The sequence below is a fragment of the Atheta coriaria genome, unplaced genomic scaffold (assembly GCF_025399875.1).
Source record: "Atheta coriaria isolate IRGN ID8LTWV9N9 unplaced genomic scaffold, Caltech_Dcor_3.1 hic_scaffold_4_pilon, whole genome shotgun sequence".
Taxonomy (NCBI): domain Eukaryota; kingdom Metazoa; phylum Arthropoda; class Insecta; order Coleoptera; family Staphylinidae; genus Dalotia; species Dalotia coriaria.
This window is the reverse complement of record NW_027045446.1, coordinates 11,245,076-11,272,083: the sequence shown is the minus strand read 5'-3', so window position 1 is coordinate 11,272,083 and position 27,008 is coordinate 11,245,076. Positions and strand designations below refer to the sequence as shown.

General features: G+C 34.2%; 7 protein-coding genes across 13 annotated transcripts; 5 read left to right on the top strand and 2 right to left on the bottom strand.

Annotated features, from left to right (window-relative positions):
* Positions 1–26: 26 nt before the first annotated feature.
* Positions 27–13,593, top strand: LOC135791170 (proton-coupled amino acid transporter-like protein pathetic). Of its 6 annotated transcripts, none has more exons than XM_065301482.1 (5): positions 27–53; positions 10,169–10,236; positions 11,184–11,318; positions 11,382–12,194; positions 12,251–13,593. In XM_065301482.1, exons 1-5 carry the CDS (start codon positions 42–44, stop codon positions 12,654–12,656), a joined length of 1,434 nt encoding a protein of 477 aa, XP_065157554.1. In that variant the 5' UTR covers positions 27–41; the 3' UTR covers positions 12,657–13,593. The 6 variants fall into 6 exon arrangements, with proteins under 6 accessions (XP_065157554.1, XP_065157555.1, XP_065157556.1 ...); XM_065301483.1 differs by lacking the exon at positions 27–53 and adding an exon at positions 579–681; XM_065301484.1 differs by lacking the exon at positions 27–53 and adding an exon at positions 870–903.
* On the bottom strand, positions 13,581–18,961 carry LOC135791169 (sensory neuron membrane protein 2-like). Its single transcript, XM_065301479.1, has 7 exons — positions 18,773–18,961; positions 18,554–18,711; positions 18,074–18,476; positions 17,803–18,020; positions 14,036–14,351; positions 13,836–13,973; positions 13,581–13,777 (listed from the first exon to the last, which is right to left on the bottom strand). Exons 1-7 carry the CDS (start codon positions 18,932–18,934, stop codon positions 13,628–13,630), a joined length of 1,545 nt encoding a protein of 514 aa, XP_065157551.1. The 5' UTR covers positions 18,935–18,961; the 3' UTR covers positions 13,581–13,627.
* LOC135791174 (glutathione peroxidase-like) lies at positions 14,511–15,410 on the top strand. Its single transcript, XM_065301489.1, has one exon. It carries the CDS (start codon positions 14,609–14,611, stop codon positions 15,272–15,274), a length of 666 nt encoding a protein of 221 aa, XP_065157561.1. The 5' UTR covers positions 14,511–14,608; the 3' UTR covers positions 15,275–15,410.
* On the top strand, positions 15,751–16,688 carry LOC135791173 (uncharacterized). Its single transcript, XM_065301488.1, has 2 exons — positions 15,751–15,826; positions 15,887–16,688. The coding sequence occupies exons 1-2, from the start codon at positions 15,766–15,768 to the stop codon at positions 16,507–16,509; spliced, it is 684 nt and encodes a 227-aa protein (XP_065157560.1). The 5' UTR covers positions 15,751–15,765; the 3' UTR covers positions 16,510–16,688.
* Positions 18,962–19,747: 786 nt separating the features above from the next.
* Positions 19,748–24,160, bottom strand: LOC135790227 (NAD-dependent protein deacetylase sirtuin-1-like). 2 transcript variants are annotated; one of them, XM_065300318.1, is made up of 5 exons: positions 23,905–24,160; positions 23,063–23,289; positions 22,809–23,004; positions 21,965–22,748; positions 19,748–21,905 (listed from the first exon to the last, which is right to left on the bottom strand). In XM_065300318.1, the coding sequence occupies exons 1-5, from the start codon at positions 24,053–24,055 to the stop codon at positions 21,236–21,238; spliced, it is 2,028 nt and encodes a 675-aa protein (XP_065156390.1). In that variant the 5' UTR covers positions 24,056–24,160; the 3' UTR covers positions 19,748–21,235. The 2 variants fall into 2 exon arrangements, with proteins under 2 accessions (XP_065156390.1, XP_065156391.1); XM_065300319.1 differs by having other exon boundaries at positions 23,063–23,265.
* Positions 24,161–24,330: 170 nt separating this feature from the next.
* Positions 24,331–25,585, top strand: LOC135790229 (eukaryotic translation initiation factor 1A, X-chromosomal-like). The gene is made up of 3 exons (XM_065300321.1): positions 24,331–24,501; positions 24,639–25,063; positions 25,122–25,585. Exons 1-3 carry the CDS (start codon positions 24,486–24,488, stop codon positions 25,125–25,127), a joined length of 447 nt encoding a protein of 148 aa, XP_065156393.1. The 5' UTR covers positions 24,331–24,485; the 3' UTR covers positions 25,128–25,585.
* A 201-nt stretch (positions 25,586–25,786) lies between these two features.
* Positions 25,787–27,008, top strand: LOC135790228 (glyoxal reductase-like). Its single transcript, XM_065300320.1, has 4 exons — positions 25,787–25,980; positions 26,033–26,221; positions 26,276–26,562; positions 26,627–27,008. The coding sequence occupies exons 1-4, from the start codon at positions 25,923–25,925 to the stop codon at positions 26,969–26,971; spliced, it is 879 nt and encodes a 292-aa protein (XP_065156392.1). The 5' UTR covers positions 25,787–25,922; the 3' UTR covers positions 26,972–27,008.

Genomic DNA, 27,008 nt, shown 5'->3' with positions numbered 1-27,008 from the left:
TTTAACACGTGAATGTTAACTAAAAAGAGAAGGTTACTTCGATGATTAAAGAAGTAAGTTCTTGTAATACTTAAATTGTACATTTTCTCACATTTTCTTGCTTATTGGACATAAATTTAAAATTTTAAACATTTGAGGTAAAAAATGATTGCTTTTAAGCATTTTCTTCACTTCTAACATAGAAAAACTTATAAAAATCCATAATAGGCTCAGTAATGTTAATAAAATTCATCAATAAAAATAAAATAGATTCTTTTACCACAACACGTGTTATGAGCGGTAATTCACATAGTAATATCAGTTTTTTCTATAATTTATATAATACCGAACTGAAATAGCAACTTTAAATCAAAATACTCGTACTCTACTTCAATTGAACTCATTTGAAGCACTTGTCAAATTATTCATGTGCAGTTTAACTCAAATAAACCGCATTTACAAATTGCTATACACTTTAGATTCTCTCTCTCAAAAACAACCGAAGGACAATAAGATTTTAATACCGGTTTCAAAAACGATATCCATTAATAACATCATTGCAGAGTCAAAACACTCGAAACAGTTTAATGGAGTCGTTGCATCTAGTCACACGCAATAAGTAAAATATTCCACTCAGATTGTTTTCAGTGAATTACGTGAAACTAGTTGGTGATTTTTTCTGAACAACGTAGCAACATAAACGTAAGTACGTATTCAGTATGAACAAGAAAAATAATTAGGTATTCAGGTAATCGACACTGATAATCTGTGGTATGAATTTCGTTATCAGCTTTTACGCGTGGGTAGCTGCAAATGTTTTTGTGGAAGTAGAAGCATTGTAGTAGCCATGTTATCGAAATGAATCAGTTTGCTGAAAGACTGCTAGGTGTGACCTGTGGTTGAGTAAAATTTTAAATTTGACTGGTGAGTGAGATATGTTAAAATATTTAATTTTTTTTGGTATAAAATATTAAATTAGTGATTAGAACGATTTGAATTACAAAATAGCAGAATAATTTATTTTGTATGTTTTTGAAATACTGGCAGATCATTTTTTGTTCTTTAAATACCTGAAAAGGACTTTTTTAATGTTTTATATTCGTTTGATAGAGATATTTCAATAACAAGTAAAAATAAACAAACAAAATATCCATAGTTTTTATTATATTTTATTTTTAACGTGTTAGTGAATTACAATTTTCCATAAGGAGATTTTTTAACATTTTGGAGCTCGATAACATCGTCAGAAACTACACTTTATGCGAAAAACGAACGGTGAAGAAATTAAAAAATGAGAAATGCGAAAGCATTAGTTATATATTTGAGTTTTACTCCGTAAGATATGCAACATAACGTACATCAATTAATATCTGAATAATACTGTTTCTCTTTATATAAAATTTAAATTTATATAAATTTTACTATATTTACAAGTTTTATTCTATCTACAATAGTTGTGGTTCTTATCAAGTAAAAAAACTGATTTTTATTAAAGTGTGTATCTTCGAAAGCAGATGTCGCTAACAGTACAAGATCATAATTTTATTCGTTCTTTTTGAACTTATTCCAACCTTGTACTAGGTATAAAGTGTAATATTTTAAGTTGTTTTTGTGTGAATTGATAAGTTAATTTTATTTCTATTTCTTTTAAATTAGAACAGTTTAATCCCTCGCCGCAAAAATATTCGACATCAACTTGACTGATTACTTTCAATCAATATTTTATCTCAACTTAAATAACAATAGACTTTAATTTTTAAAGTGGTTTATTCGCCAAACGAATTAATTGCCATGCACAAGTCGACCACTAAACGAAACTAAACGGTTTGTGTTATACTTATAGCAGTTATACAGTGACGAACTGAACAATCCAAATAAATCATTGCTTGTTTTGAAAACAATCAATGAATCGTTGACATAATTGACAAAACAATTGAATGGTTAATTGCCAAAAAAAGAAACAAAAATTCTTAAAATGTAGACATAATAAAACTTACTTACTTGTCACGCTCGACATCGTGATTGTGTTAAATTTACAATTGGAATTAATTATAGTGGATCGGGATATGAATTTATCTGGATGTTATTAAATTCAATACAAAAAAAATAGTTTTTTTTAGTATGAATGTAAGACGTAGTTAAATTTGTTCTTCGGGCATTTATTCTTTGTGTACCGCTGTACCCCACTTCTTCAGAGAGTAGTTTTGCGTGCAAGATGTTTTATTTGCCGACGAGTGGAATTTTCCATTCGTCAAGACACCAGATGATTTTAGCAAAGATAAATACGAATTTAATTTTGTTAAAATCTCTTCGTGTTTATTTATTTTCAGTCAAATTAAACAAAATTGATACCAAATGTGTGTCCTTGTCATGGCACACATGAAGAACTCAAAATATTATCACCGTAATTTGGGTTTTATTTATAAGAAATGTGTTTTGTTTGACGGTTGCGCGTGGGTGTGTGCGATGCGATGTGCCACGCTCGCGAATCGTAAAGTTTCGCGGCTGATTCCATTTTTAAAATTAGCACGTGATTTTCATGTATTACATTTTTTGACGGCGAGCCAAAAAGCGAAGGCGCGCTTTTTATCTTCTCGCGTCGCACCTAGCACGCGCGCCGCTTTTCCTTCGCTTTTCTCTATTTCACATGCGAATGTTTATCAGCAGCCAGCGGCACGCAATCGGCGCACAAGATTTCGCCGTCGTGTCCATGTCCACCTGACGAATTTCGTCGGTTGGCGGCTGGGTTTACGTGTATCCTTCGCAGCGTATATTCGCCCCGTCAGTATTAGACATCTTTTTCATCAGTTAGTGGAAAATCGACAACGCGCGCGGAAAAACAACTACTGTGCTGATGAAATTAACCGCATCCCAGTTAAATATACCTACTATAGTGTTAAAAACAATTTCATAATATTGACTACTTCATCTTGACTTTTCTTTTAATTATTTAAGTGCGTCCGGAAAATCGGTAGAATGGAAATGAACGTTTTATATTCAGAGGTAAAGAGTTGAGTGTTAATGTGTTGATATAATTATAACAAAACACAGAAAATTGATTATGTTTGATAAATTAAATGAAAATTAAATATGGGGCAAGTATTTATGCAAATTTGATTTTTATTTTCATCAACTTTTTGTAAACATATGATGAAAACAAGTAATAATTTTTGGAATTTGTCCTCGTTACACTTTCAGTACACAAATATTTCAAGTTTTTACTTTTTCAGCTTCATTGCAGTCTTGAAAATAACATTTGCATGTATTTAGTGCCAAATTTAACATGAAAATTATTACTATTACACAATTGATTCACTGTCTACAAAGTGTAGCATGACGCAATCGATTCTACATCATAATCACATGCGTACCATGACTAAAAATAGTAGTTCTGTATTATCACGATTAATATTGGCAGCAAATTAAACAATGCCTGACAAAATTGCATTCCGCGACTGAGTCACTAGTCTGTCGTCCGGTAATTGCTACACTCGGTAGAATTAATTTGCATAACACGGATAACATCGAACGCATTCATGCTCCATTCTGCATTCAGAAGCTATTTATAAATATTCAAAAGCTCTAAGTAAGTGTGCTACCGGCGCGCCGTTTTTCAGACGCACAAAGTGTAATTGAACGGGGCGGGCGCTCGGAAGAAAGGAGGACTTTAATAGTGGGGAAGAATGTGTTTTGCAAATTTAGTGCCGCTCCAGACGAGACGGTTCCCGATCGTTTGGTCAATGCCGACAATGGTCATGTGCGAAAAGAGTGCAGGACACATTTTCTAAATATATACAATGCGTCCCAAATAGCTGCTGCTTTGCTACGCACTTCACAGATGCTGACCTATAGACACGCATCGTTTTATATTGGGAGAGAGAGATCTTAACACTGAAATATTTTGAGGAAAATTAGTGAGATTAAAAAATAACAAATGTTTTTTCTCAAAACATATTTTAATTTATTTTTAAGGTTAGAGTCATTATTTGCAGCCATTATTTGGTAAATGTTAGAATATAGTAATAAAATGATCTAATCATATGTTTATGTTTTGTTTATTTTGTTTATGAACATAGAATACATTGTAAACAATTATTTTTCGTTAATTTCACTAAAAATACGTGAATTTTTGGTAGTTTTTACAATTTTTCTTTCATATTTTGAGGTTAAAATGTTTTTTTTTTTTAAATTATCTTCAAATTGCGACAAATAAACGTCTCCAAAGTTTTAAAAAAATTCTAGCTATCTAATTATTTATTATTATTATTTGACCCTTAATTTTCACGTGCTATACAAAAAAAAAATTCAATTTCCTGTGCAATGCACAACAAAACATTTTTTGCCAGTCAAAACAGTAAATATTCCTACGCATTAAGTAATCCAACACCGCTGACGCACTGAATCCTGAAACCTTTGAAACTGTTTTAATTCTGCCGACAGCTTTGCTACAAATCGTCACGGGCGAGAAAAATACGAGGCAAACATATTTTTAAGAAATAAAAATAAAACTACTCTTTATTACTTAACACGTGTACTTATACGAGTCGCGTAGTGTGAAAACTCTGAAAACATACGTGAGTATAAGTATGTACAGATATGCTGTAATGAATGAGATTTTTTTTCAACGCATGAGTTTTCACTACTCGCTTTGGTGGTGTGAGTGTAAATAGGATTATCCGCCAAAAAATCGCTAGGATCCGCGTAATGTTTGTGTTCGTACGAAAATAAACAAAAGCACATGCCAAACTTTCTCCAATTTTAATTTTATTTGCAGAGTTTATAAATCGCGGTTAAGGGGGTCTTCAAAATATCAAATTAATTTTAAAATCCGCCAAATAAATAGTATCCAAATTTAGCATTAATTTCACAACCAAAATGGTAAAACTGCTCTGCTAGAATTAATGTTTATTATTTTTTTGCATTTTTCTTCTATTCAATTACAATTCAATTTTATTTCAAAATTTATTACTTTAATAAACATTTATCTTAAAATATTAAATCAGAATTAAATAAGTTTATACTTAAAAAGCTCTATGCCAAAATAAATAAAGCACTCATGCAAAAGCTCAGTGGGTGGATGCACGTCATGTTGTTTAATCGCAAATTTAAAGCGCAATTTCAATTATTGGCTTGAAAATAACATAAACACTTAGGTACACATGTTAAATTTAGACATTTACTTATTTACGTAATATCCGTTTTGCAATCCTCTTCTCATTCAAAATTTATACGAATTAGCAATACACCAATGTGATCAAATTAAAAATTAAACTCAATTTAAGTAATTTTTATCGTCTCGTTGCTTGTTAGCACAATAAAGTAACAAATGTATTGTGCGTATTATTACGATCAGACGACTTAATTAACAATAACAACATTAATATCGCTAAATCAGACACAAAGTATAAACAAACTCAACATGGAAGCACTTCTTATGACATATCCTTATATCTATACAATGTGACACGTATTGTAACATGATATTAAAGAATTTTTTTACTGCGCATTTTTCTTCGTTGCAAAATTGACACGTTGTTAAACACGTACGTGAATATTATTTCTTTTCTCACTTGCAAGTGAACTTATTAATAATACTAATTCAAAGAATTGTTTTATGAATAACTAGTTAACTAGTTTATGTTTAATATTTTATTATGAATGAATCATAGTTTTGCACTGGAGCACAGGTCGGGAACTTTTGCAAATAGTAAATATTTACGGACAACCTTGCTGAAGCATCGGTATTTCTATTTTATGGCTGCTTCCGTTGCAAAAGTGTAAATTATTGTAAATATAAATCATTCATCACAAGAAGACTAGAATAATTCTTCAGTAAAACGATTTTATGAACTGAATATTTACTTATTTTGGGAAATTAATCATAAAACCAAACTTCAAATCTTAAACTTGTGTAAATGGTCAAATTTAACAAATTAAACATTATTATGTATTATATAATTTTAATAATATATAATCGCGCTATCGTGCACACAATAGTGTACGATTATTATTCCATCTAAAGTTTTATTTGAATTACTTACTTTGTTTAATGTCTCACCTCTATTTTATCAGAAAAAAATAACACTGCATGCGTAGTTGATATACCATTCATTCATCATGGTATTTTCCACACATTGTTATCAAATTACAATAGTGTTACAACGGTGGGGACGAATACCTTCCATCGATTGAATCGTTACAAGCGATAACAAAAATGTACTAAAGTACTAAAATTAACACTTTAGTATTTAATATTGTAAGTACAAGGTTCTTTTGAATAGTAGACACGCTTACAAATTTACTATTTCTATATTATAACTACCAAAGTTCCGAGTTTTCTTTGTAAGAATATTGTCAGTTAAATCTACAAGTTAGTTTAGCATACCATGCACATACAAACGCATTGCTATCGTGACATTGAAGAATGGTTTACATTTCCATGACTAAACTTCACTTAGAATATCTACATGAGATATAAACGGTTTTAAATTAATTTCCCTAGTAAGGTAGCAATCATAAACAAAAAATTAAAATTTCGTTACGCACACTCACATGACCGAAGCATGTGAATCATGAGGTGCACAAAAACTACTCACAGTATAATCATGTTAATCACGCAACTTTTTTGCTGTTTATTGTTGTTAAAAGTCTCAGAAAATTCTAATTTTTCCATTTGCTACTTCTTCAAACTCATAAAAATAACGAGTCCCTTACAGAGACAACATATTAAAATAATTTACTTTTAATTTGTTGAACTTGAAACGGATTCAAAGATAAATAAAATTTAAGTTTCTCTAGCTACTTATTTAGTAGGTACTTGGTACTTATATGTAGTGACGTAAATCTGGCACTGGTCAATCCGTCAATCGTAGCACTAGATGACAATAATTATTATGACTAAAAATACTAAAAAATGACCTTCGAATGTATGACTGCAGGCAATTTATTGTGTTTTGGTTACAATTGGATGTCGGCATATCGTTCAGTGCAAATCACATCCACTTCAATACAATTCAGCAAAGTAAAACCTAACATTGCATCATATTGCTGATAGTCTGAAATCCTGAGAATTTACCCGCCTACACTCATACCTTTATACCCACACTATCTTAAAAGGACTGAAATTCAAACTCGGAATCGTCTGAATATGTAAGAAGTGAGATGCAAAATAGTATACAGCACCTACTGAAAAATCTACACAAACTACCTGCTACACAAATAATGATCTGTTATTTATTACAAACATCCTATATTCAAGTCTAAATTGCATGCGCCCGTCATAAAATAATAACTTGTTTTTATTTTTATGATCGTATAATAATAAACATTAATTTCCGGTTGTTTTTGCAACATCCTGTATTAAAATGAACACAGACACGTTCAGACATGTTCGCTTGCTGAATAAACACTGAGCCATACGTGATGCATGAATGGTGAATGCATTTAGTGAAGAAAAATCACAATAAGAGGAAAAGAGATTTAATACATACGTACTTTGAAATCATTTGAGGTATACCCGTACCAGAATACCATTTATTATGAATGGTCTCAAACATGACATAAAAGAAGTAGAAATTTGAAGAAGTTCTCAGAAGTAAAATTAATCTGTTTTGGGATTTCAAATATTTTTCATGTTTTTTTAAAAGTTATCTATACATTCTATAGTTTTGTATTGAAAACTACAGTTATAAACATTAGATAAGTTTGATCAGTTTTCTGATTGGAAGTTTCCTAAAATTTACAAAATGTTGATTTAATTGCATTAAATGTGTAAAACTAAATTTGCATAACATTAAATTGTACTTAACCAGAACGCGTTAAATAAATTAAGCTATTAATTTGCACTTATTTTGAACCATTGAATCAGACTGGTATTCTTTGCATTTATAAACAAATGAACCTACTGGGTGTGCAATCATTTGTTTGATTTAGGTTTTAAAAAGTTTGAATGCTAACGCAGTGGGAACAAGTGTTACTTGCCATTTTTTGCCTGAGTCTTATTATTGTTAGACGTTGGAATGGTCGAAATGGTCATTTTGATTTATGTGTGCATCAAACCAATCAATGGTTCTTCGTGTTCAAACATACTGGAACGATGGTGGGGGACGTGATCGCTGCCGCTGCCTATAGGCGTAAAAGCAAATTTCGAAGCAGACATTCGTGTGTTTACTGCTGGTATAAGTAGACGTTCATTCAGTTCTCTTTTCCACGTTCGTTCCGTGTGGGTTTTCTCCGTTAAGTTGAAGATGTCGCTCAAAAACAAAGAACTCGCTGCACCCTTGCATGTTGGGGGAAAGGTATTTCTGTTTATTTTTGATTCTTTTGTTATAAATACGTTTAATTTAGTTTTATTATTTTTTGGCACATACGAATTAAATTCGGTGTTTTTGCAACCGGCGATTTACGGGTTTTAAATTACGCAAACCGTCTACCTGTACATCGAAAAATAACACAAAAAAAAAAACGCGACTGTGTTTGGAATTCGCATGCAATTTAAAATTACCCGCACTGACACGAATGTTGATGTATTTTTAATTAGAACTGAGGAAGAATTTCGACTACAGTTACCCATTTTACTTTCTAAAAATTGATATTTGTTCTAATCACCGGCCGGGTGTTAACGGGCACACGCGTTTTGTTAATTTTGTGACACATAAACATGTTATCACCGATTTATCATCGCTGGTATTATCGAATTGGTCTTATCATTACTCATTGCGGTTGTTAAAAGAAGTACGCCACCTACGCGTTTGCAAAAAACAATGCGGTATCCGTTAACTCCGCGTACGTACATTGCTTCCAACATCGAGAGTGGAAATTTCCATTGCTTTTGTTTATTTTTAAACTGGTGTTACATGCAGATGCACTTAACTGCAGCAAACCCCGTGTAGGTTTACACGTGCGGAGTGCACACGCGCCATTATTATGTGCTATAAAATAACTTTTTACTTTTAAATAACATAAAACTTAGTCATAACTTACTTCAACGCAATGCTAAACTTTCCTACAGAAAATTGTTCATTGCGAAACATTGCAACACATCTAAGGCAACATAAACTCATTGAAGGACATAGAGTAATATTAACTTTTTACCTGACGCCATTTTAAATTCTAGAACGTCAAGTACTTTCCAGGAAATATTTTTCTCTTTTCTAATTGTAATTTTATGGCTATTGTAATTTCAAAGAGATCTATGGTCAGAAAAGATTTGCCTCCGATAGATGCTACTCCGGTCGGTAAAACCTGTTGGGTGGCTGCGCGACATGCCGAAGAGCAGACCCAAAAATGTTAGAAGCACGTGGGGCGCGTAATGGGCACTCGGTAACTTTCCACTACAATCTATTCTGAGACTTCTATTCGCACATGTGCGATGTGCGTGTTAACTAACTTGAACTCGACGACAAGATGGCGGCACTCCACATGACGATTGTGTGCGAATATTAAATCAGTTAAAATTGCAGCTTTCTGAACTAACAACACGTAATTTACAATAATGATTTAAAACATTGAATTACATAACTTTAATTAAAGCCAATGATGAGCTTCTAAGTCACATTATTAATTTAACTGAATGATGGCGAATTTCATCACGACGCAACCATCTTGAAATATTTTTATTAAATAAACTCAAGGAGCTTAGGTATATACAAGGCACTTCCTGTTTGGATTAATATTTTTGGCCTAGTTGAGATTGTTTAGCATAGCTGAGCTTATTGTTGTAATTTGCTATGTGAATTGCCAGCAGGGCGATCGAAATAGCGTTCAGAGAGTAACTGTTACGAAGATAATTTGATCGTTTAGTTTTCGCAACTGCGTTGTTGATGTTATGCGCGCATCCGACACATGCGCAAGTTATTTTCGAAGAGCGCCAGAGCATAATTTCGCAGACATTAAAATTCGTAGGTAAACGACCTCAATTCGTGTGCGCGGTTACCAATTCGCCAATTGAAAACGAGCGAATCAAGATAATACGAACAAATGAACCATGGCGCATAAAAACAACATTAGAAAAAGTAATGACGCACTAGAATCTTATTTTGGAGTTAATCATCTCGTCCCAATGGCTGTTCTATTATAGAATAAATATTATTACTTTTTATGTTTATTTTTAAGTTTTTAGACAATGTGTCTCTCAAATCTTATATATTTTAGGAAAATCTAACAGGATCTGTTTTTTCTTTGTTCACAGAGGCCCCAGTTGATCTCCCAATACGATCAAAAAAGCGTCGCAGTAAACACCCAAGTAATAATGACAAAGTAAGTTGATTTTTTCCGATATCTTCCAACATTTAATTACCAGGATGACACGAACAACCGTCGGAGTATAATTACAACCATAGTTATAAATTATAACGACATGAACATAGATTTAATTACTTATGAGCTTGCCATGAATGAAAATTAGTGTTTTATCATCATTTTAGGTAAATAATATATAAGAATATTTTGTTATATTTTCATCTTCAACGATAGAAAGTTGTTTCAAGTAATTTCATTAACATTGTAATCATAGTTTTTCATTGTTTCAATATTTTATTATTTTGCAAATCACGCCGGCCAGTGTATAATTCCACAGATAAACAAACGTCGGAAAAGTTTTCAACAAATAATTGCGGTTTATACATATGGATATTTGTGGAAATATACATTGTATATTTACATGAAAATTGTTAACCATTACCATTTTACCATTGAATTGACTGTTCTGTTGCTTCTTAATATAAATTGTGTTGTTGTGATTATATTTTTTAAAGTCTTTCATAAACAAATTTGGCAATTATCGGAGCTGCCTCAAGTGCTGTTGCCGCAACGCGTTTTGCGCTGCTAGTGCTGAAGAGAGCTGCAGAAAGGTGATGATGGGATCTCCAACGGTACAAACAAACATTTAATTATTATCTACTATATTTTATTTAAGATTTTTACATGCATTCGTATTTGTATCACTTTAGGAGAATATTTGATGCACTTGGTTAGGATTGGTTATCAATGATATTGTATACCTACTAGTAACTTATCATTCCTTTTATTACACTATAGTATTTTGTTTTCGGTCGCTACCATCCCACTTGCACACTTACTTTGTCCATTAAGTTCATTTAGTTTATCGGATCGTTAGTTATAATGCGCAGATGATGTTTTATTTGACCATGTTTATTAGAGCAAAGATGATCAAGTGATTGGTACTAATTTGTACTGATTTTCAGTTTCAAAAGTGAAAAAAATGACGTCCCAGTGCCACTTGCCAATGGGTCCACATTTCCACTCTTTGGGCCGGCTCAAAATAGTGAAGCAGATGACTATGACCCATTTGAACATAGAAAAGTGGACCATCCGACATCGTAAGTTATTTAATACGAATTTTATTTCCCTAAGAATTTTTATTAAACTAATTATTATCTTAGGGATATGGATACCCTTATCCATCTTCTTAAAGGAAGTCTGGGTAGTGGTATTCTTGCAATGCCTTTGGCATTCGCCAACGCTGGGCTTGGTTTCGGCCTGGTGTGCACGTTCCTCATCGGTTTGATTTGCACCTACTGTGTGCATATACTAGTGAAAAGTGCTCACGTTCTATGTAGAAGAACGCGGGTGCCATCATTGGGTTTCGCCGAAGTGGCGGAAGCTGCTTTCCTGCAAGGACCCGAATATCTACACAAGTGGTCTCGGTTTGCCAAAGCAATGATTAACCTGTTTCTCGTGATAGATCTATTAGGTTGTTGTTGCGTGTATATAGGTTTCATTGCGAAGAACGTCAAGCAGGTTCTTGACTTTCATTCTGAATCGGACGTAGACGTGCGATTCTACATGGCAGCGCTGTTACCCTTGTTATTGTTGATGGGTCTTATCAGGAATCTTAAGTATTTGGCTCCGTTCTCGATGATCGCTAACATTTTGATGGCCAGTGGTATGGGTATTACCTTTTATTACATCTTCATTGATCTCCCGTCGATATCGGGCAGACCCAACTTTGTTGAAGTAACCAAGCTCCCGATGTTCTTCGGCACTGCCATTTTTGCTCTGGAGGGTATTGGTGTAGTTATGCCTTTGGAAAACAACATGAAGACTCCCACTCATTTCATCGGTTGCCCCGGTGTCTTGAATACTGGCATGAGTTTTGTCATTTCATTGTATGCTGCTGTGGGTTTCTTCGGTTTCTTGAAATATGGCGAATTTACCGAACCTAGTATTACATTGAATTTGCCAAAAGAAGAAGTGTAAGTATATTCATAATAAACTCTGCTGTATACTTTATTAATTGAAATGTTTTTAGGTTGGCCCAAGTTGTAAAAATAATGATCGCCGTTGCCATTTTCTTCACCTACAGCTTGCAATTCTACGTGCCAATGGAAATTATCTGGAAGAACTTGAAGCAACATTTTGGCGCCCGCAAACTCTGGGTTGAATACAGTGTTCGCATGGCTATTATCATCTGCACTGTGGCGATCGCAATTGCCATTCCAAACTTGGGAGGTTTTATCTCATTGGTCGGTGCTGTGTGCTTATCAACGCTCGGTTTGATCTTCCCTGGTTTAATTGACTTAATCACTTTCCATGAGGATCCAGGCATGGGCCGATTCAATTGGCGCTTGTGGAAAAATCTCTTCCTGATCTGCTTTGGCGTTGTAGGCTTTTTAACTGGTTCCTATGTGAGCATCAACGAAATCTTAGAGTCATGAAGCGCTTATTAATAGTATTTCGATCTACGAGAGGCTTTATTCGCAAAGGTTTCGCCAAAGAACGCCAGTTCTTCTAGTTTGGTTACAGAGATTACCAGAAGCATTAGATTTGAAAAATAGAAATTCTATATCGGAACATCAATAGTATTTGGTTGCGAATCGGAGGACGATGCGCGGTTAGACGAGATTTTTCAATCACGCAATGCACATTGACTGTGATTTCGTAGTTTTTAGTGAAATATATTTATATATATGCGAAAAGAAGTAAATTAAGAGAAGAAAATACACAAGAACCAAAAAGTAAATACACTAAAACGATGTGATTGTAGATCGAAATGGTATTACACAGAAAGCGGGACCGGGGCAGGACGTCGGATTCACGATTTTCTTTTATTTTAGTCTTTCCTTAAGTTTTATGTTCTTGACATATTGTCATATACAACTGTTTGTCGATAATGTGATAATATCATAGGACAATTAGTGCTAAAACATTGCATGTATTGCGTAGAGATGTTATTTTGTTTTATTTACTAGTATTATAGATCCGACGTCGTTGAAACGCAGTAGTACATCAAATGTTGTTGTACTTGCGACAATTAATTAAGATTATTGTGGTTTGACCGAGAAGGCGAAAACTGATCTAAATTTTAACCGTTTGCTGACTTTCGTAAAATCGAATAATTTTAGTAATGATTGCATGCCAACAGGGTATCGCGTATAACATAAATCTTCTTTCAAAGTGTTAAGTTCCTTACATAAATGTTGTTAAGTATTTACATATGTTGGTTGCATGACTTTTTGACCATCCAATATCGGTTTTATTAGAACAACAAAACGCATATTTATGATGTAAATGCTTGGGAGATATTTTTCTACTTAATATAAGTGTTGGACCTTAGTTTCTTTTCAAGTATACACAATAAATTAATTAATTAGATACATGTTTAATATAATTCAGAATATGTTTACATTTAAGTTGTTCCTAGTAATAGTTTGGAGGCCGCAAACATAAACACCAGTCCTGATATAAGCACGAAAACCCATTTCAAAATGTCTGCTACCAAAAGAAGAGTCATTGCGGAATCAATAATGTCATAATATTCGTCAGTAATGGTGACTCCCTAAAACAAATAATGTTATTTTACCAAAAATTTATTAAAATACACTGAATTAGCTCACCTGTTGAAGCCAGAGCAATGGCATTGCGGTGTTGTTCAAGTGTTCAGTCATTTCCACCATGTTTCCACCCAGTTTGATTGGGCGTGTGATTAAACTAATTTGAAGACTGATCCAACCTTCCAATGGAGCAGCAGTGAGCTATATATAAATCGAAAGGGTCGTAAACAAAATACCACAGGTTACATCAATATTGAACTTACGGGTTCCATTTTCAGATACGATCCATGCTCATCTTCGTTTGGGTGTAGATGATCGACAGTTGAGGAATATTTTTCATCAGCATGTAAGAAGTGTGGAAAGGATGCCAATCCTGGTATTCCTAAACATGGATATACATCTTGGACCCCATCCATAAAGCATGATTTTTCTCCATCTAATCCTCTGGTATAATCTGAACAAAAGCAAGATTCTTCCGGAGAGCAGTTCGTTGTTCTCCATGTATTTTTATTGAAACCATATTTGTAAACATTGACATCTCGAAATTTACTTTTCTCCATGTAATTCATTGTCATTGTTCTAAAGAAGACAACAAACGATAAGTAAATGGTATCTATTATGAAAGTTTTAAATATTATTTGTTTTGACTGAAAGGCGGGTGCGGCATTGATTTGATTGGTTGTAACGGTTGTTTCAACACACGTTAAAACAAGTTCTCAGATTCCCGCGCAAACAAAATTGTGGCCAGAAACCGGCTAGAAGGTTAAGTGTTGATAGTGGTTTCTAAGTTTTGATCATCACACCAAGCACATTTTATACGTTTATTTTGTCTAAACATGAGTCAACGTGTAACAAGGAGTGCGGCTGCTGCTGGCGGCAAGAAACCTACATTGGAACTTCCAATGGAAGCTAAGAAAGTTTCCAAACCCAAGAAAACTCCAACTGCCAAGGCAACTAAAAAAGCTGAAGAGACCCAGAAGACTGCAGCAATCCCGGAAAACGGTGATAAAGCGGCTGATGACTCAATTTATGCATTCACCGCCAACGACATCAAAGGTACTCCTGTTTCACTTGATAAATACAAGGGTCATGTTTGCATTATTGTAAATGTTGCCTCAAGATGTGGGCATACAAAAATTAACTATCAACAACTTGTGGATCTGTATGAGAAATATGCTGATGACAAGGGATTGAAAATACTAGCATTCCCATGTAATCAGTTTGGAGCTCAGGAACCTGGTACACCAGAGGCAATTTGCAAGTTTGTGGAAAAATACAATGTCAAATTTGATATGTTTGAAAAGATAAATGTGAATGGTCCAAATGCACATCCTCTGTACAAATTTTTGAGCTCTAAACTCCCAGATCCAAAAGGAAAGGGGGATAAGATCAAATGGAACTTCACTAAATTCATTATTGATGTCGATGGCAAACCAGTTGAACGATTCACGCCTGCCACCAAGCCAATAACTTTGGTGGAAACTTTGAATAAGTATTGGTAAATTTAGTTAGGTAGTTTTTTCATCAACTAAATACTTGAATATTTAACGTTTTATGATTTGTGACTGTGTGGTTGACAGTGTTATATGATAAAAGGAAATTTTTATAATTTAATATAATAAAATGTATCTGCAGAAATGTGTCTTTTAAAATTTCTGTAGAGTGAGTAGAAAGTTGCCTACATTGAAGTTAAATTGTGAACATTTCGAAGGTTCTAGAACATTCAGAACAGTTCAGATCTAGCAAACTGTTCCTGAAACAATTGCGATGCGAGTTTATTAATTTGAATGTTATCTAGTTCCAATATTGTTTTTTGGGCGTTGATTTTTACAAATCAAAATGAACTTTGACCGGATGAGTATACCCGGGGCATACTACACTTATTATCAGTATTGATATTATCGTTTTCATGACGTAAGAACTTATTATGTGATGAAACAAGACTCAAATTCAAAATAAACCCAAGTAACGTGATCCAACAGTCGCATTGGTCATGCGCAGCGCTGTGTCGCTGCGTGAGTTGCGCTTTTGCGTTCGAGTATTCTCGATCATATGTAAGTAACCAAGGTGAACCATGCTACTACTACGCGGTGTGCATTTAATCAACATTGCAGCGCTATCGCTGCCTTTATTACGACCGGTAGCGGCAGTCGATTCATTCTTCGCTAGTTGCTCGTCGGCATCAGATACCTGTAAGGTAGGCGAATCTTGTGTCATGGCAGAACTCACGAATCCCCCGAACCCGAAAGAAGCAAAGTCGATCTACGACTTCCAAGCGCGCGACATTAAAGGAAACGTCGTCTCCCTCGACCAGTACAAGGGCCATGTGTGTTTGATCGTAAACGTCGCGTCGCAATGCGGCTATACCAAGAATAACTACGCCGAACTGCAAGAGTTGTACGACGAATATGGCGAATCCAAGGGGCTGCGAATTCTCGCATTTCCATGCAACCAATTCGGAGGGCAAGAATCCGGCAACAATGAAGAAATATGCCAATTCGTCGCGAAGAAGAACGTCAAATTTGACATGTTTGATAAGATAGACGTGAACGGCGGAGATGCTCATCCTCTCTACACGTATTTGAAACATAAACAAGGCGGCATCCTGGGCGACTTTATCAAGTGGAACTTCACCAAGTTTATCATCGATAAAAACGGCCAGCCCGTCGAACGACATGGACCAAATACTAATCCCAAAGATATGGTGAAGTCGTTATTGAAGTACATGGATGCTTAAGTTACTGACCCATCATTAACTTTTACGTGATGTTCAAGCAATTGCATTAGCATTTAGAATTATGCAATGTCGCTATTATAAGATGTATGTTATGTTAAACTTTTTATTATACTGATGAAAAAAGTTGAAAAATACAACAAATTATATTGGAATATATGAATATGTACTGACATTTTAAACTTTGTTTGTTTCGAAAATAATTACCCTTTTAATGTTATTGACAAGTTAAAAGCTTAAGTGAGTTTGAATCATGAGAGATTAATTTGATGGCATTTACGTAGTTATTCTACTGATTAAGAACCTTTTAAGTGTTTTGTCAGATTAGGAATTTCAGAGTTGAATGAAATCGATAGTTTTTATCGTCTGAATCGATATAATTATAATTGGAATGAGATTCGTATTACAATAGGAGTTAATAAACACCTGTATTAACTAAACTATTTGGAAAAACATATTATATCCTGTCTAAATGTTCTCAGAATCTTTTAGATTAGTGCCCTGTCATTTAGTTATTTTTAACTTTTTAATCTGACTGTGAAAACATATAATAGTTATATATTTTGCTAAATATACAAACAAAATTGCAGAAGAAGTGTTGAAGCTGCATAGTCATAATGAGTTTTTGTTCCTTGTGTTTAATTTGCTTAAATATTTAGTCTTTTGGTTCAAAACGAGCAAATTGTATACTGTGAGTTTTGTACCGCAACGCCAAAATGATCTTTGTTTTATTGAGTTCTTTGCATTGAAAAAAGTACAAAAATAGCCAATGCAGGCAAATATTGCTATAATTTGTCATTATTAATAATTCATCCTTCATGTGTGTACTAGACACATTCAACAATTCTTTGCGCATTAAATATTAAAAATTCTGAGACTGTCTCACATCATGAAATACTCATGCTTTAAAAGCATTAATGGCTTAGTCATTTGCAAATTACCACAATTTTAAATATAAGAAACGCCAAGAAATACATATGCATGGGAAATAGACTTTTTGTGTTTTTTTTATATAAATAATGTTCGGAATAAGTGAGTAAATTAGAGTTTGTAGAACGGAAAATAATATCATTTACATTTCTCATTATCGCTTTGATTACAGCGCAATGAAACAATACGAAATCAATATCTAATAACGTCGTGAATCAATAATTAATTACAAGCTGTAATATACGCACAGAATTAAATTGTATTATGCATGTATAATGTTTAATATATAACGAATCGGTTGTTATCGCATCGATTTACGGACCTTATAGTTTCACCCACGCGTATAAGAGTTAATAATCAACTTACCTGCAAATGTCGGTTGAATAGATGTCAAAATTTTGTCCTTCCTCCATATTGGGTGCAAACACAGCTATATCATATCCTGATACTTTATTACAGTCACTTTCTTCGCCTTTCCAAGTTTGTGTGTACTTCATGTCATTCCATGTTTGAATTTGACCAAGTTTCATTATGTCTAGTTCACCTGTGTTTACTACAAATTTCCCATCGGTGGCATTTTGTTTCTATAAAAATCATTGAAAATCTTTTGAAATTTCTTACGTATTGTTCAACTTACCCAACCAAATAAACTATAAGTCATAGTTAAATCATCATTGTAGTTAACCATTTTTAAATTCAACAACATTACAACTAAGCAAATGAGTTTTGCTGGAAGGTAGGTTTCAGTAGGATCACAAAACGCTGTGCCTTCAAAGAGGAAATCTTTCACTTTCATTTTGTGAAACAGTAGATCACTGTCGCCAATCACATGTGGAAGGAGCCCTTCTATTTTATACTCAAAATCGATTATGGCGTTCTCAAGTATTTGAAAAAGTCCAATTGCTAGAAAATTCAACACATCCACTTCATCCTCATCAGATAATTCGGAACGTTCATAGTCATATTCAAATGTTTGAACAGTATAATAAGACACATGTTCATCATCCAATATTTCTACATCTCTCTTCTTTCGGTAATTTCTAATAATTGCATTGGAAATAAAGAAAAAGTAGTAAGAAAATATATAATACAAAATATAATAATTTCTTAAACTTACTTATAAATAAATGGTCCCACTTGTTTCACTGACGGTTTTGCACCAATCTTTACTTCATCAGGATTAGTAACTTCGAAAAAATAAATATTAAAGTCCATTGGAAAAGGTAGCTCCATAAATCTATCCCATGCTTCTGTTCCTTCTTTCAAGACCAAATACTGTAACAATGAAATGATAATCATGAAATCAAAACTTAAATTTTAAATTAATTTTACTTACGTCCGAAAGAACTGCGTCTATTATAACCGGCAGGATAACAAGAGCGAATACTAAACTGAATACAGTAAGAAATCCACCAACAATCGCCGTCCATAGTAAGCAACGAGTTTTGCGCGTAAATTTTGAGAACATTTTTGAAGTAATCAAGTAAACTATACACATTTGCTTCGCATTTGACGGACATTAATATATCTACTACGAAATCCCACTCTTCTAAAATATCCTTATCTTGTTTTAATAATGCACCTACTAAATGAAAAGCTGATAAAACGGAAACACGCATAATTGTAATTGATATTACGATTGATATCGGATTATACTTATAATCGTTCTTTTTATATTTTGGAACTACTTAAAAATTCACATTTGATATCAAATCGAGATTAAATTTTATGTCTACGCGATTTGAGTTCAAGTGTTGTTGGGAGGCTGCAATGCCTCCCAAGTTGAGAATTTATAATTTACAGTTGTTTTTTCAATAGAGGATTATTTTTGGCAATATTGAAAATTTCAAGTAGTCCCTAAATTTAGTTTATCTGTATTCTTTGCTTGAGCTTCCACTTTGCTTCCACAACGTTTTTTTGCATATTCTTCATGTTTGTTTATTTTATCGGAGAAATAATTGTATTTCAGTATTAATTTGTATTTCCATATGCATTATTGTGTTTCTTCAGCATGAAAAAGGAGTACCCGCATGAATGAATTAATTGAGTTATTGATTAAATAATTACATATTGCCATTTTATTCAATTTACTTTGTATTTATTTTTCCACGTGTGTTCGATAATGTGTTTACTAACAAGTGTTTAGTCTGTAATTTAGTTTATCTCTGGCTAAACAATAATTAATGACTTGAGTAATGAAATTTCTTCAGATCAATAATACACTTTAGCAATGATTGTTTTTCAAGTTAATCGGAAATTAACAAATACGATTTTGATAGGAATATCGAGTTAAGGAAGTTAGAACCAGTAATTTGTATGCAAATTCGTGAAGTGCAATATATTTATGCAGAAATATTAGTTCCAAACGATGTTCCATCTTTCATTATCTAATTTACAAAAAATATTGATTTGTTTATTATTTGAATAAATAGGACTGTTCGTACGCATGTAATGCAAATTTAAATGTGTAATTACATCACCTACGCGGCAGAGTTTACAGATAGGATTTCAAGTGTGGAAATCATTTCCAATTGCAACCAACTACATGGTCTCACTACATACAAGAAATTCTGGTTTTCGCTTGTCGCCTTTACTCTTATTTTGTTATTTGTCAGTTCGATCGTAAAAAAATGTTTAAGTAATATTAGTGTACAGTACAGTAAATAGTTATACAATACTTAATATCTGTTTCCGTCGTTCGTTTTGGCTAGCTATCGGGCAATCCACGCGCTGCAAAGCCAGCAACCTGCTTTTACAGAGTTATCCCTAACAATATCAACAATATTTACAGATTATTCAATTCATTTACAATTATTTATGTTGCATGAAATGAATTCTTTTAATAACAAAAATATATACTGGCTGTTACAATATATTTAACATATATGTATATGAGGTAAATATTAATTTTTGGAAGTTTTTGTTTTCGAATACTTCACCTGCTTATTAAAAAATAAATAAATTGCGTAAATTATAATAAGGCGACGTGAAGTTATACAATACATTCTAAACTCATTCTTTAAAGTGTCATCCCACTGCATTTTTCGTATGTACAATATTTTATCGGTCTGCCGGGTTCGTCATTCTCAAATATGAAACTGATCAAATAAAAAAATCATAAAATATATAATAATAAAAAAACAAAGACAAGTCGTGAAATAAATGAAGATGAATAACAATTGATTAAATGAACCATGATGCGCGAAAATGTATGCATGAAATGAAGAAACACGTATTAAGAACATATTGCTTGAATCTCATATCGTAATCTACTCTAATTAAATTACGCTTATTGGTACGAAATAATTTACAATTATAAAAACCGTCTATATAAAAACAAGGTACGAGAAAATGCGCCGATAATGGCGCTGCATTTACTTCTTGCTATTCCATGCTTACATATATCCTCTAAATTTAGTTAAATTAATAACGAGATCACAAAACCAAAATTCTGCAATAGACACAACCATATTTATAATCTTTTCCGTTTCTTTCTTTGTAATTTGCTTATTCTATTTAGGTCGGTGTTTGTGCATTCCCAAATAATCCACGCTCAGAAATCACATTCATGAAAGTTCACACGCACACCAAACACCACGCATTCCAATTTAATAACAACGTTACGAATGTTACAACTAGAAAAGTCATGATTGGTTCCATAAAAGATAATTCGTAAAAGACATTATGTGTAAGAATTATGAAGCCCTCAACATCAATAACTTACTAGTCGTATTAATCCGTAGCTAAACAACAATTTCAATGTGTACTAACCTACAATTACCATGTTAAATAAATTAATTTACATAGACACATCCTGGATTTCCGCATCAGAATCATCCGAGTCGGAGGAGTCTGAACTTGTATTTTCGAGATAACTGCATTTTTCGTCTGGATCGTAATAGACCTCAGCGCCTGGGAATATGTAGCGACTCGGATTTATCAGATAGTACGAGTTCGGTGGCAGTCGATCAGTGATGCTTCGTTTCTGCTTCGGTTCCCAATATCCGGACAAATCGTCATTTGTCTCCGATTCTTGGGTAACATCTTTGTTCTCCGTTGACGAGTCCAAGATGTTTGCGAACGAATTCGGCTCATGGATCGACGTGCTACATCCCGACGTAATCAGATCATCCTTATCCTTCGGCAGAAAATCAGCACTCGCAAGTTCCGAGTCGAAACTTGGCAGGAAGTTATCTGTGTCTAATTTTTTAATCTCAATCTCGTCTATGTCTTTGACGGTCTCGACGTCGGTAAAGTTGGAATTCTCTCCAATACCAGAATCTCGCGCTGAATCAACAGACATGTGACGTTCTTTAATTGACAGTGTTTTCTGTTTGCAATCACAATTAATGCAGGACTCATCAACGCATTGACAGTCCTTCGTCGGCTTCGATGATATGGGTAACAAGTGTAATGTTTCCTTGAGCATTTCAGGTTCATAAATACTTTCCTTCCAGCTATCACCCAACCTGCACATTACAAAGACAAAAATAACAAACTGGACCATAGGTTGAAATGTTATACTTACATATGACATAGATGATTAATGATAACATCACAGTCACCCAGAAGTTCAACATCAAAGTGGCAATGCGGCAGCGGTTCGCGGTTGATTAAAATTTGCGGAACGTGAGCAGGTAGCGAGCTTGGGATCAATGCGACTGGCCGAACTTTGAGCGAGCTGCCGATAACAACCAACAGGTCACACTCGTTCTTGTCGTCGGACATGGCATCGTGGAATGCGTCCGGTAGCCCTTCGCCAAAGAAAACAATATCTGGCTTCATGATGCCAGCCGAAACAAGGTCCCGCAACTCTCCGGGTTCTCGGTCCTTTAGATTGGCTATAGATATCGCCTCTCCAATATCCGGTCTGCATTTCCCACAAACTGGAATATTCTGCGATAGCACAATGTCCCTGATGGCATCCGCCGTTACTTTGTAGCCGCATTTTGTGCATGTTGCCGTCGCGAACGAACCATGGCATTCAATGACGCGTTCGATTTCGGCGACCTTTTCTAACGTGTCGATGTTCTGCGTGTAGTTACGGAGGAGTTTTTTGTGCTTTTCCAGAAGTTTGATAAATCGATGACACGGGCTGGGCTTGAACTTTCCTGGGTAGATATCCCGAGCGAATTTGAAAAATGGACGGGGGTCTAAATTGAAATACGTGATATCGAACATAGACTGTGGGTCGGGCAGATCTGGGAAATCAATTGCAAGTCTGGAATAGATGCCATCTCGAGACCGAAAATCCGGAATGCCACAAGATACAGAAACGCCAGCACCAGTAAGCACAATTATTTTCTTTGCACCTAGAAGACAAGATTCAAATTATTACTAAAATTAAATTTAGGAATAAAATGTTAACATACCTTTTAATAACCTGACAATATCATCCAAGGTATTAACATGTCTTAATTTGGGTCTCTTTGGAATAACTACACACATATTTATGATCAATTTCCAAAGTGTCATGTCATCCACAAACTGAGGAATTTGATCTTGTTCAACTCCCAGATCAACAAGCAACGTTCTTGGATCAACCCCATTATGAATTTGCTTTTGTATCTATAGTTCAGTCATTAATTAGTTTGCTAATTTGAAAGTTTTGACAATTGAAACTTACCCAGGACATGTTTCCAGGCATTGGTTTCCAATCCTGCCCTGATAAATCAGAGAGGCCACTCAATTCACTAACAGTTGAAACATTGTCATCATCATCAGCATCAATGCTATCTTGTGAAATGTCAGGGTGAGTTGGTGTCTGGATTAAAGAATCTGATTGATGTGATGGTGTAGCTATGGATTCCATGGTTGATGCTTCATAACCTGAATCACAATCCAACGGAAATCCTAAATGATATGCGTTTTTTTCAATATTAGATATATAAACTTTTCCAAATTCATAGTATCTAATTATAAACTATACGAATATGCACCCCGAAATTCGAATTTAAAATTCTAGTTGAGGTTAAGTTAAAGAAAAAAAACTTAAAGCGCGCAACACTTTTTAAAATTTCCACTTTAGGAAAACGTTAGACGAGGCATTTATTCAGAGTAATATCTACCAAGAAAAATAAGAAACAATTTGTTATCATTTAATGTAAATTTATTTTGTCATAATTTTCAAAAGTAAAAAAAATCAATTTTATTTTGACATTTTTAGTGTCAAACGCCGAAGATAGTCGAACTGGCCGAAGTAAATTGACAAATATTTGGAACACTGATTACACGAGTATCGCACATTTGCTGTTGAAATTGTTTATTTGAACCGCCGTCGTAAACATGAATCACATGAATGAAAAATGTCCGAGATTTGACAGTACTTCGAGAGCGTTGTTCATTTTTGGCGCATCGGGGAGATTGCCACGCCTACCAATATGTCCGCCGACAACTCCTATCGTTTCACGCACGCCATATTGGATCTGAATGCGTCGCCTAAAGGAAAACATATTTTGCAAAAATTACCTTCTGCGGGATCGGCCGGGACGTGATTCGTTGTGGAAAAACCGGGAAAGTCGCCATCGTCACGCGGCACTCCATTGCTGGACCCACTCAAATCTAATTTAATGCGTTTCACATGGGATTCGTGTTCCAGACCATCCGAATAGGAAGCCATTTTTGACACGAATAAGACGAGAAGCAGCAAGCGGCAACGGGAGCCTACGTCGTCTACGGAAGCAGAGGTCGCTCAACGCTACGTTGCCATTCTGATAATTTCTTATACACTCCTCTTGGGCAATAATTATTGATTCATGCATATGTGATGAAATTGAATTGATTGAATAAATAGTAATATGTATTGTTTTCAGATTTATTGTCATATTTGGCAATTTTATTTTCATTTTTGACAATTGCAACATGCAATTTGTTAGAGCGCGTGCGCATACACCCCCTCTTATTCTTTCTTCGCTCGGAACTGACGGATCTGGCCGTCTCACTGCGTTCCGCGTAGATTTTCCAGTATTAAAATAGATTTTCCGAAATTTATCGTAAATATAATACAATCATTGCCCTGACGATTTTACGAGTTTATCAATTCCACCGAGATGCCGAAGAATAAAGGTAAACACATTGTGCTAAGTGTATGAACCGCGCTTGATAACCTTGTTTTCTGCATGACATATGAGCAAGCAGCAAGATCGGGCACATTTTTTGGCATAAATCGCGATCATGTTTTCACTAATCATTGTGTTGTGCAGGAAAGGGAGGTAAAAATCGTCGCAGGGGAAAGAACGAAAACGAAACCGAGAAGCGCGAACTCGTATTCAAGGAAGACGGTCAAGAATATGCACAGGTAACAAAAATGTTGGGTAACGGCCGTTTGGAAGCAATGTGCTTTGATGGTGTGAAACGACTGTGTCACATTCGTGGCAAACTACGCAAAAAAGTCTGGATAAATCAAGGTGATATTATTTTAATTGGTTTGCGCGATTACCAAGATGCAAAGGCAGATGTCATTTTGAAATACACACCAGATGAAGCACGTAATTTGAAGACTTATGGTGAATTCCCAGAAACAGTACGCATCAATGAAACAGTTACATTTGTTGAGGATGGTTTGGATGAAGACATTGAATTTGGAGATGACATTAGTTCAGCAGATGAAGCAGATCCTGTTGATGGTGTAAGTTGTTGCCACCAATATGCAGATGCATTCTTATTAATTTCCTAATTTGTTCTAGATATGATGTCAGATGAGTCCCATAAATATATTGTTAGAAGGAAATGCCCTCTCTGCATCTGCAACAACCACATCCAAACAAGCAAAAACACTGAAAACAAGACCAGCTTTTGTTTTTGTAGATTTTTTCTCAATTCTATATTATCTGTAGCCAATTATTGGGATATACTCAACAACTATTTCTTTCTACATCTGTTCTTTATATTTATCTTGTTCTGATATACCAACATGAATATATGTATATCCACATATTCATTAGTGTATATTGGTTTATAACTATGACAATTTTGTTTGAACTAATGATGTGTTGACACGTCTTTTATTATAAATCAAACAATGTTTTGATAGAGAATTTACACCAGAGAAACAGACACTGAGTGTATTACTGTGCTATCTGTTTTGTTAGCGATTTTTTAATTATTACTAATTTAAAAACTAGTAATAATAAAAGCCATTTTGGAAGTATTTTAATTTACAACTATTATTTACATTCATGTTGAAATAAATCTACTTGTTGTTTGGACTCGAAATTATCATTAATTTCTTGCAAATGCAAGTGAATTTTTATCTCAAACTTTGTGTGGAAAGCTGCAGTCAAATAAATCATTTTTCATACATTCGCGCGTACACTTGTGAATATCAAATCTTATTTCTTAGTATGACTGAAAGAGATATTTTTTCGTTATCAGATGTAATAACACTTTTTGTTTATTTTGACTCATGTCACAAAATATTTACTTGAAATGTAATCTGTCAATAATTTAAAATTTTTGTTGTAATTTTTTGGAACGTGCGCAAAACAATGTCTTCTGAAAAAGTTTATACTTTGATGGGTGGAGAGCGTATGCCATTAGTCGGCTGTATGTCTGACCACGAAATTACACAATCAATTGCCTAATGATGATATTTTAGATGGTACATATAAGGTGCGTGGGCGCGAATTAATTAATCGAGTATTAGATTGCGCGCTTGGTGCAGGATACCGTCTTATTGACACTGCGGTGGTTTATGAAAATGAACAGGAGATTGGAGAAGCGCTACGAAGCTTACTACCGAAACATAACTTGAAAAGAGAAGATATATTTATTACAAGCAAATTGCGTACGTATTTCGTAAAAAAAACAGCAATTTATTATTAGACTGTAATACTTGCAGCTTCTAATCTTTATGGTGTTTTGGACAACATATTAAAAGTGATTAAAAGTAGTTTGGTCAAGTTAGATGTAACATTCATAGACTTGTACTTAATTCATTGGCCTGGGCAACATGGACAAAATCCACGTGATGATAGTAACTCTCATGTTAGAGCTCAAACATGGAAAGCATTGATTGAAGCTAAACGCATGGGCTGGGTTAAAAATATTGGTGTATCTAATTATGCTGATCATCACATAAGAGAAATAATTGATAGATATCCTCATGAATTGCCAGTTGTTAATCAGGTCTACGAATACGATATATGTAATATTAAATTTACCATAATTATATCTAATTTCTATTGTTTAGGTTGAATGGCATCCAATGTGTTATCAGCAAGAATTACTAAGCTTTTGCAAAGAAAACTCTATTCTCCTGCAAGCATACTTTAGTTTAGGAGGTACTTCTGATTCAAATGCGTTACTTAATAACGCAGAAGTTCAAAAAGTTGCGCAAAATGTGCATAAATCTCCAGCTCAAGTACTTCTGGCTTGGGCACTGCAACATGGAGTAGCAATTATCCCAAAGTCCTTGAATAATGATCATATTATTTCAAATTTTAAATTGGATTTTGTAATTCCCGATGATGATTTTCGCATTTTAAATAGTTTACCTCAGAAACGTTTTGGAGGAAACCCAGCAATTGTTTTATAAGCTTTGATTAATAATAAACCACCAAGTGTAATATAAA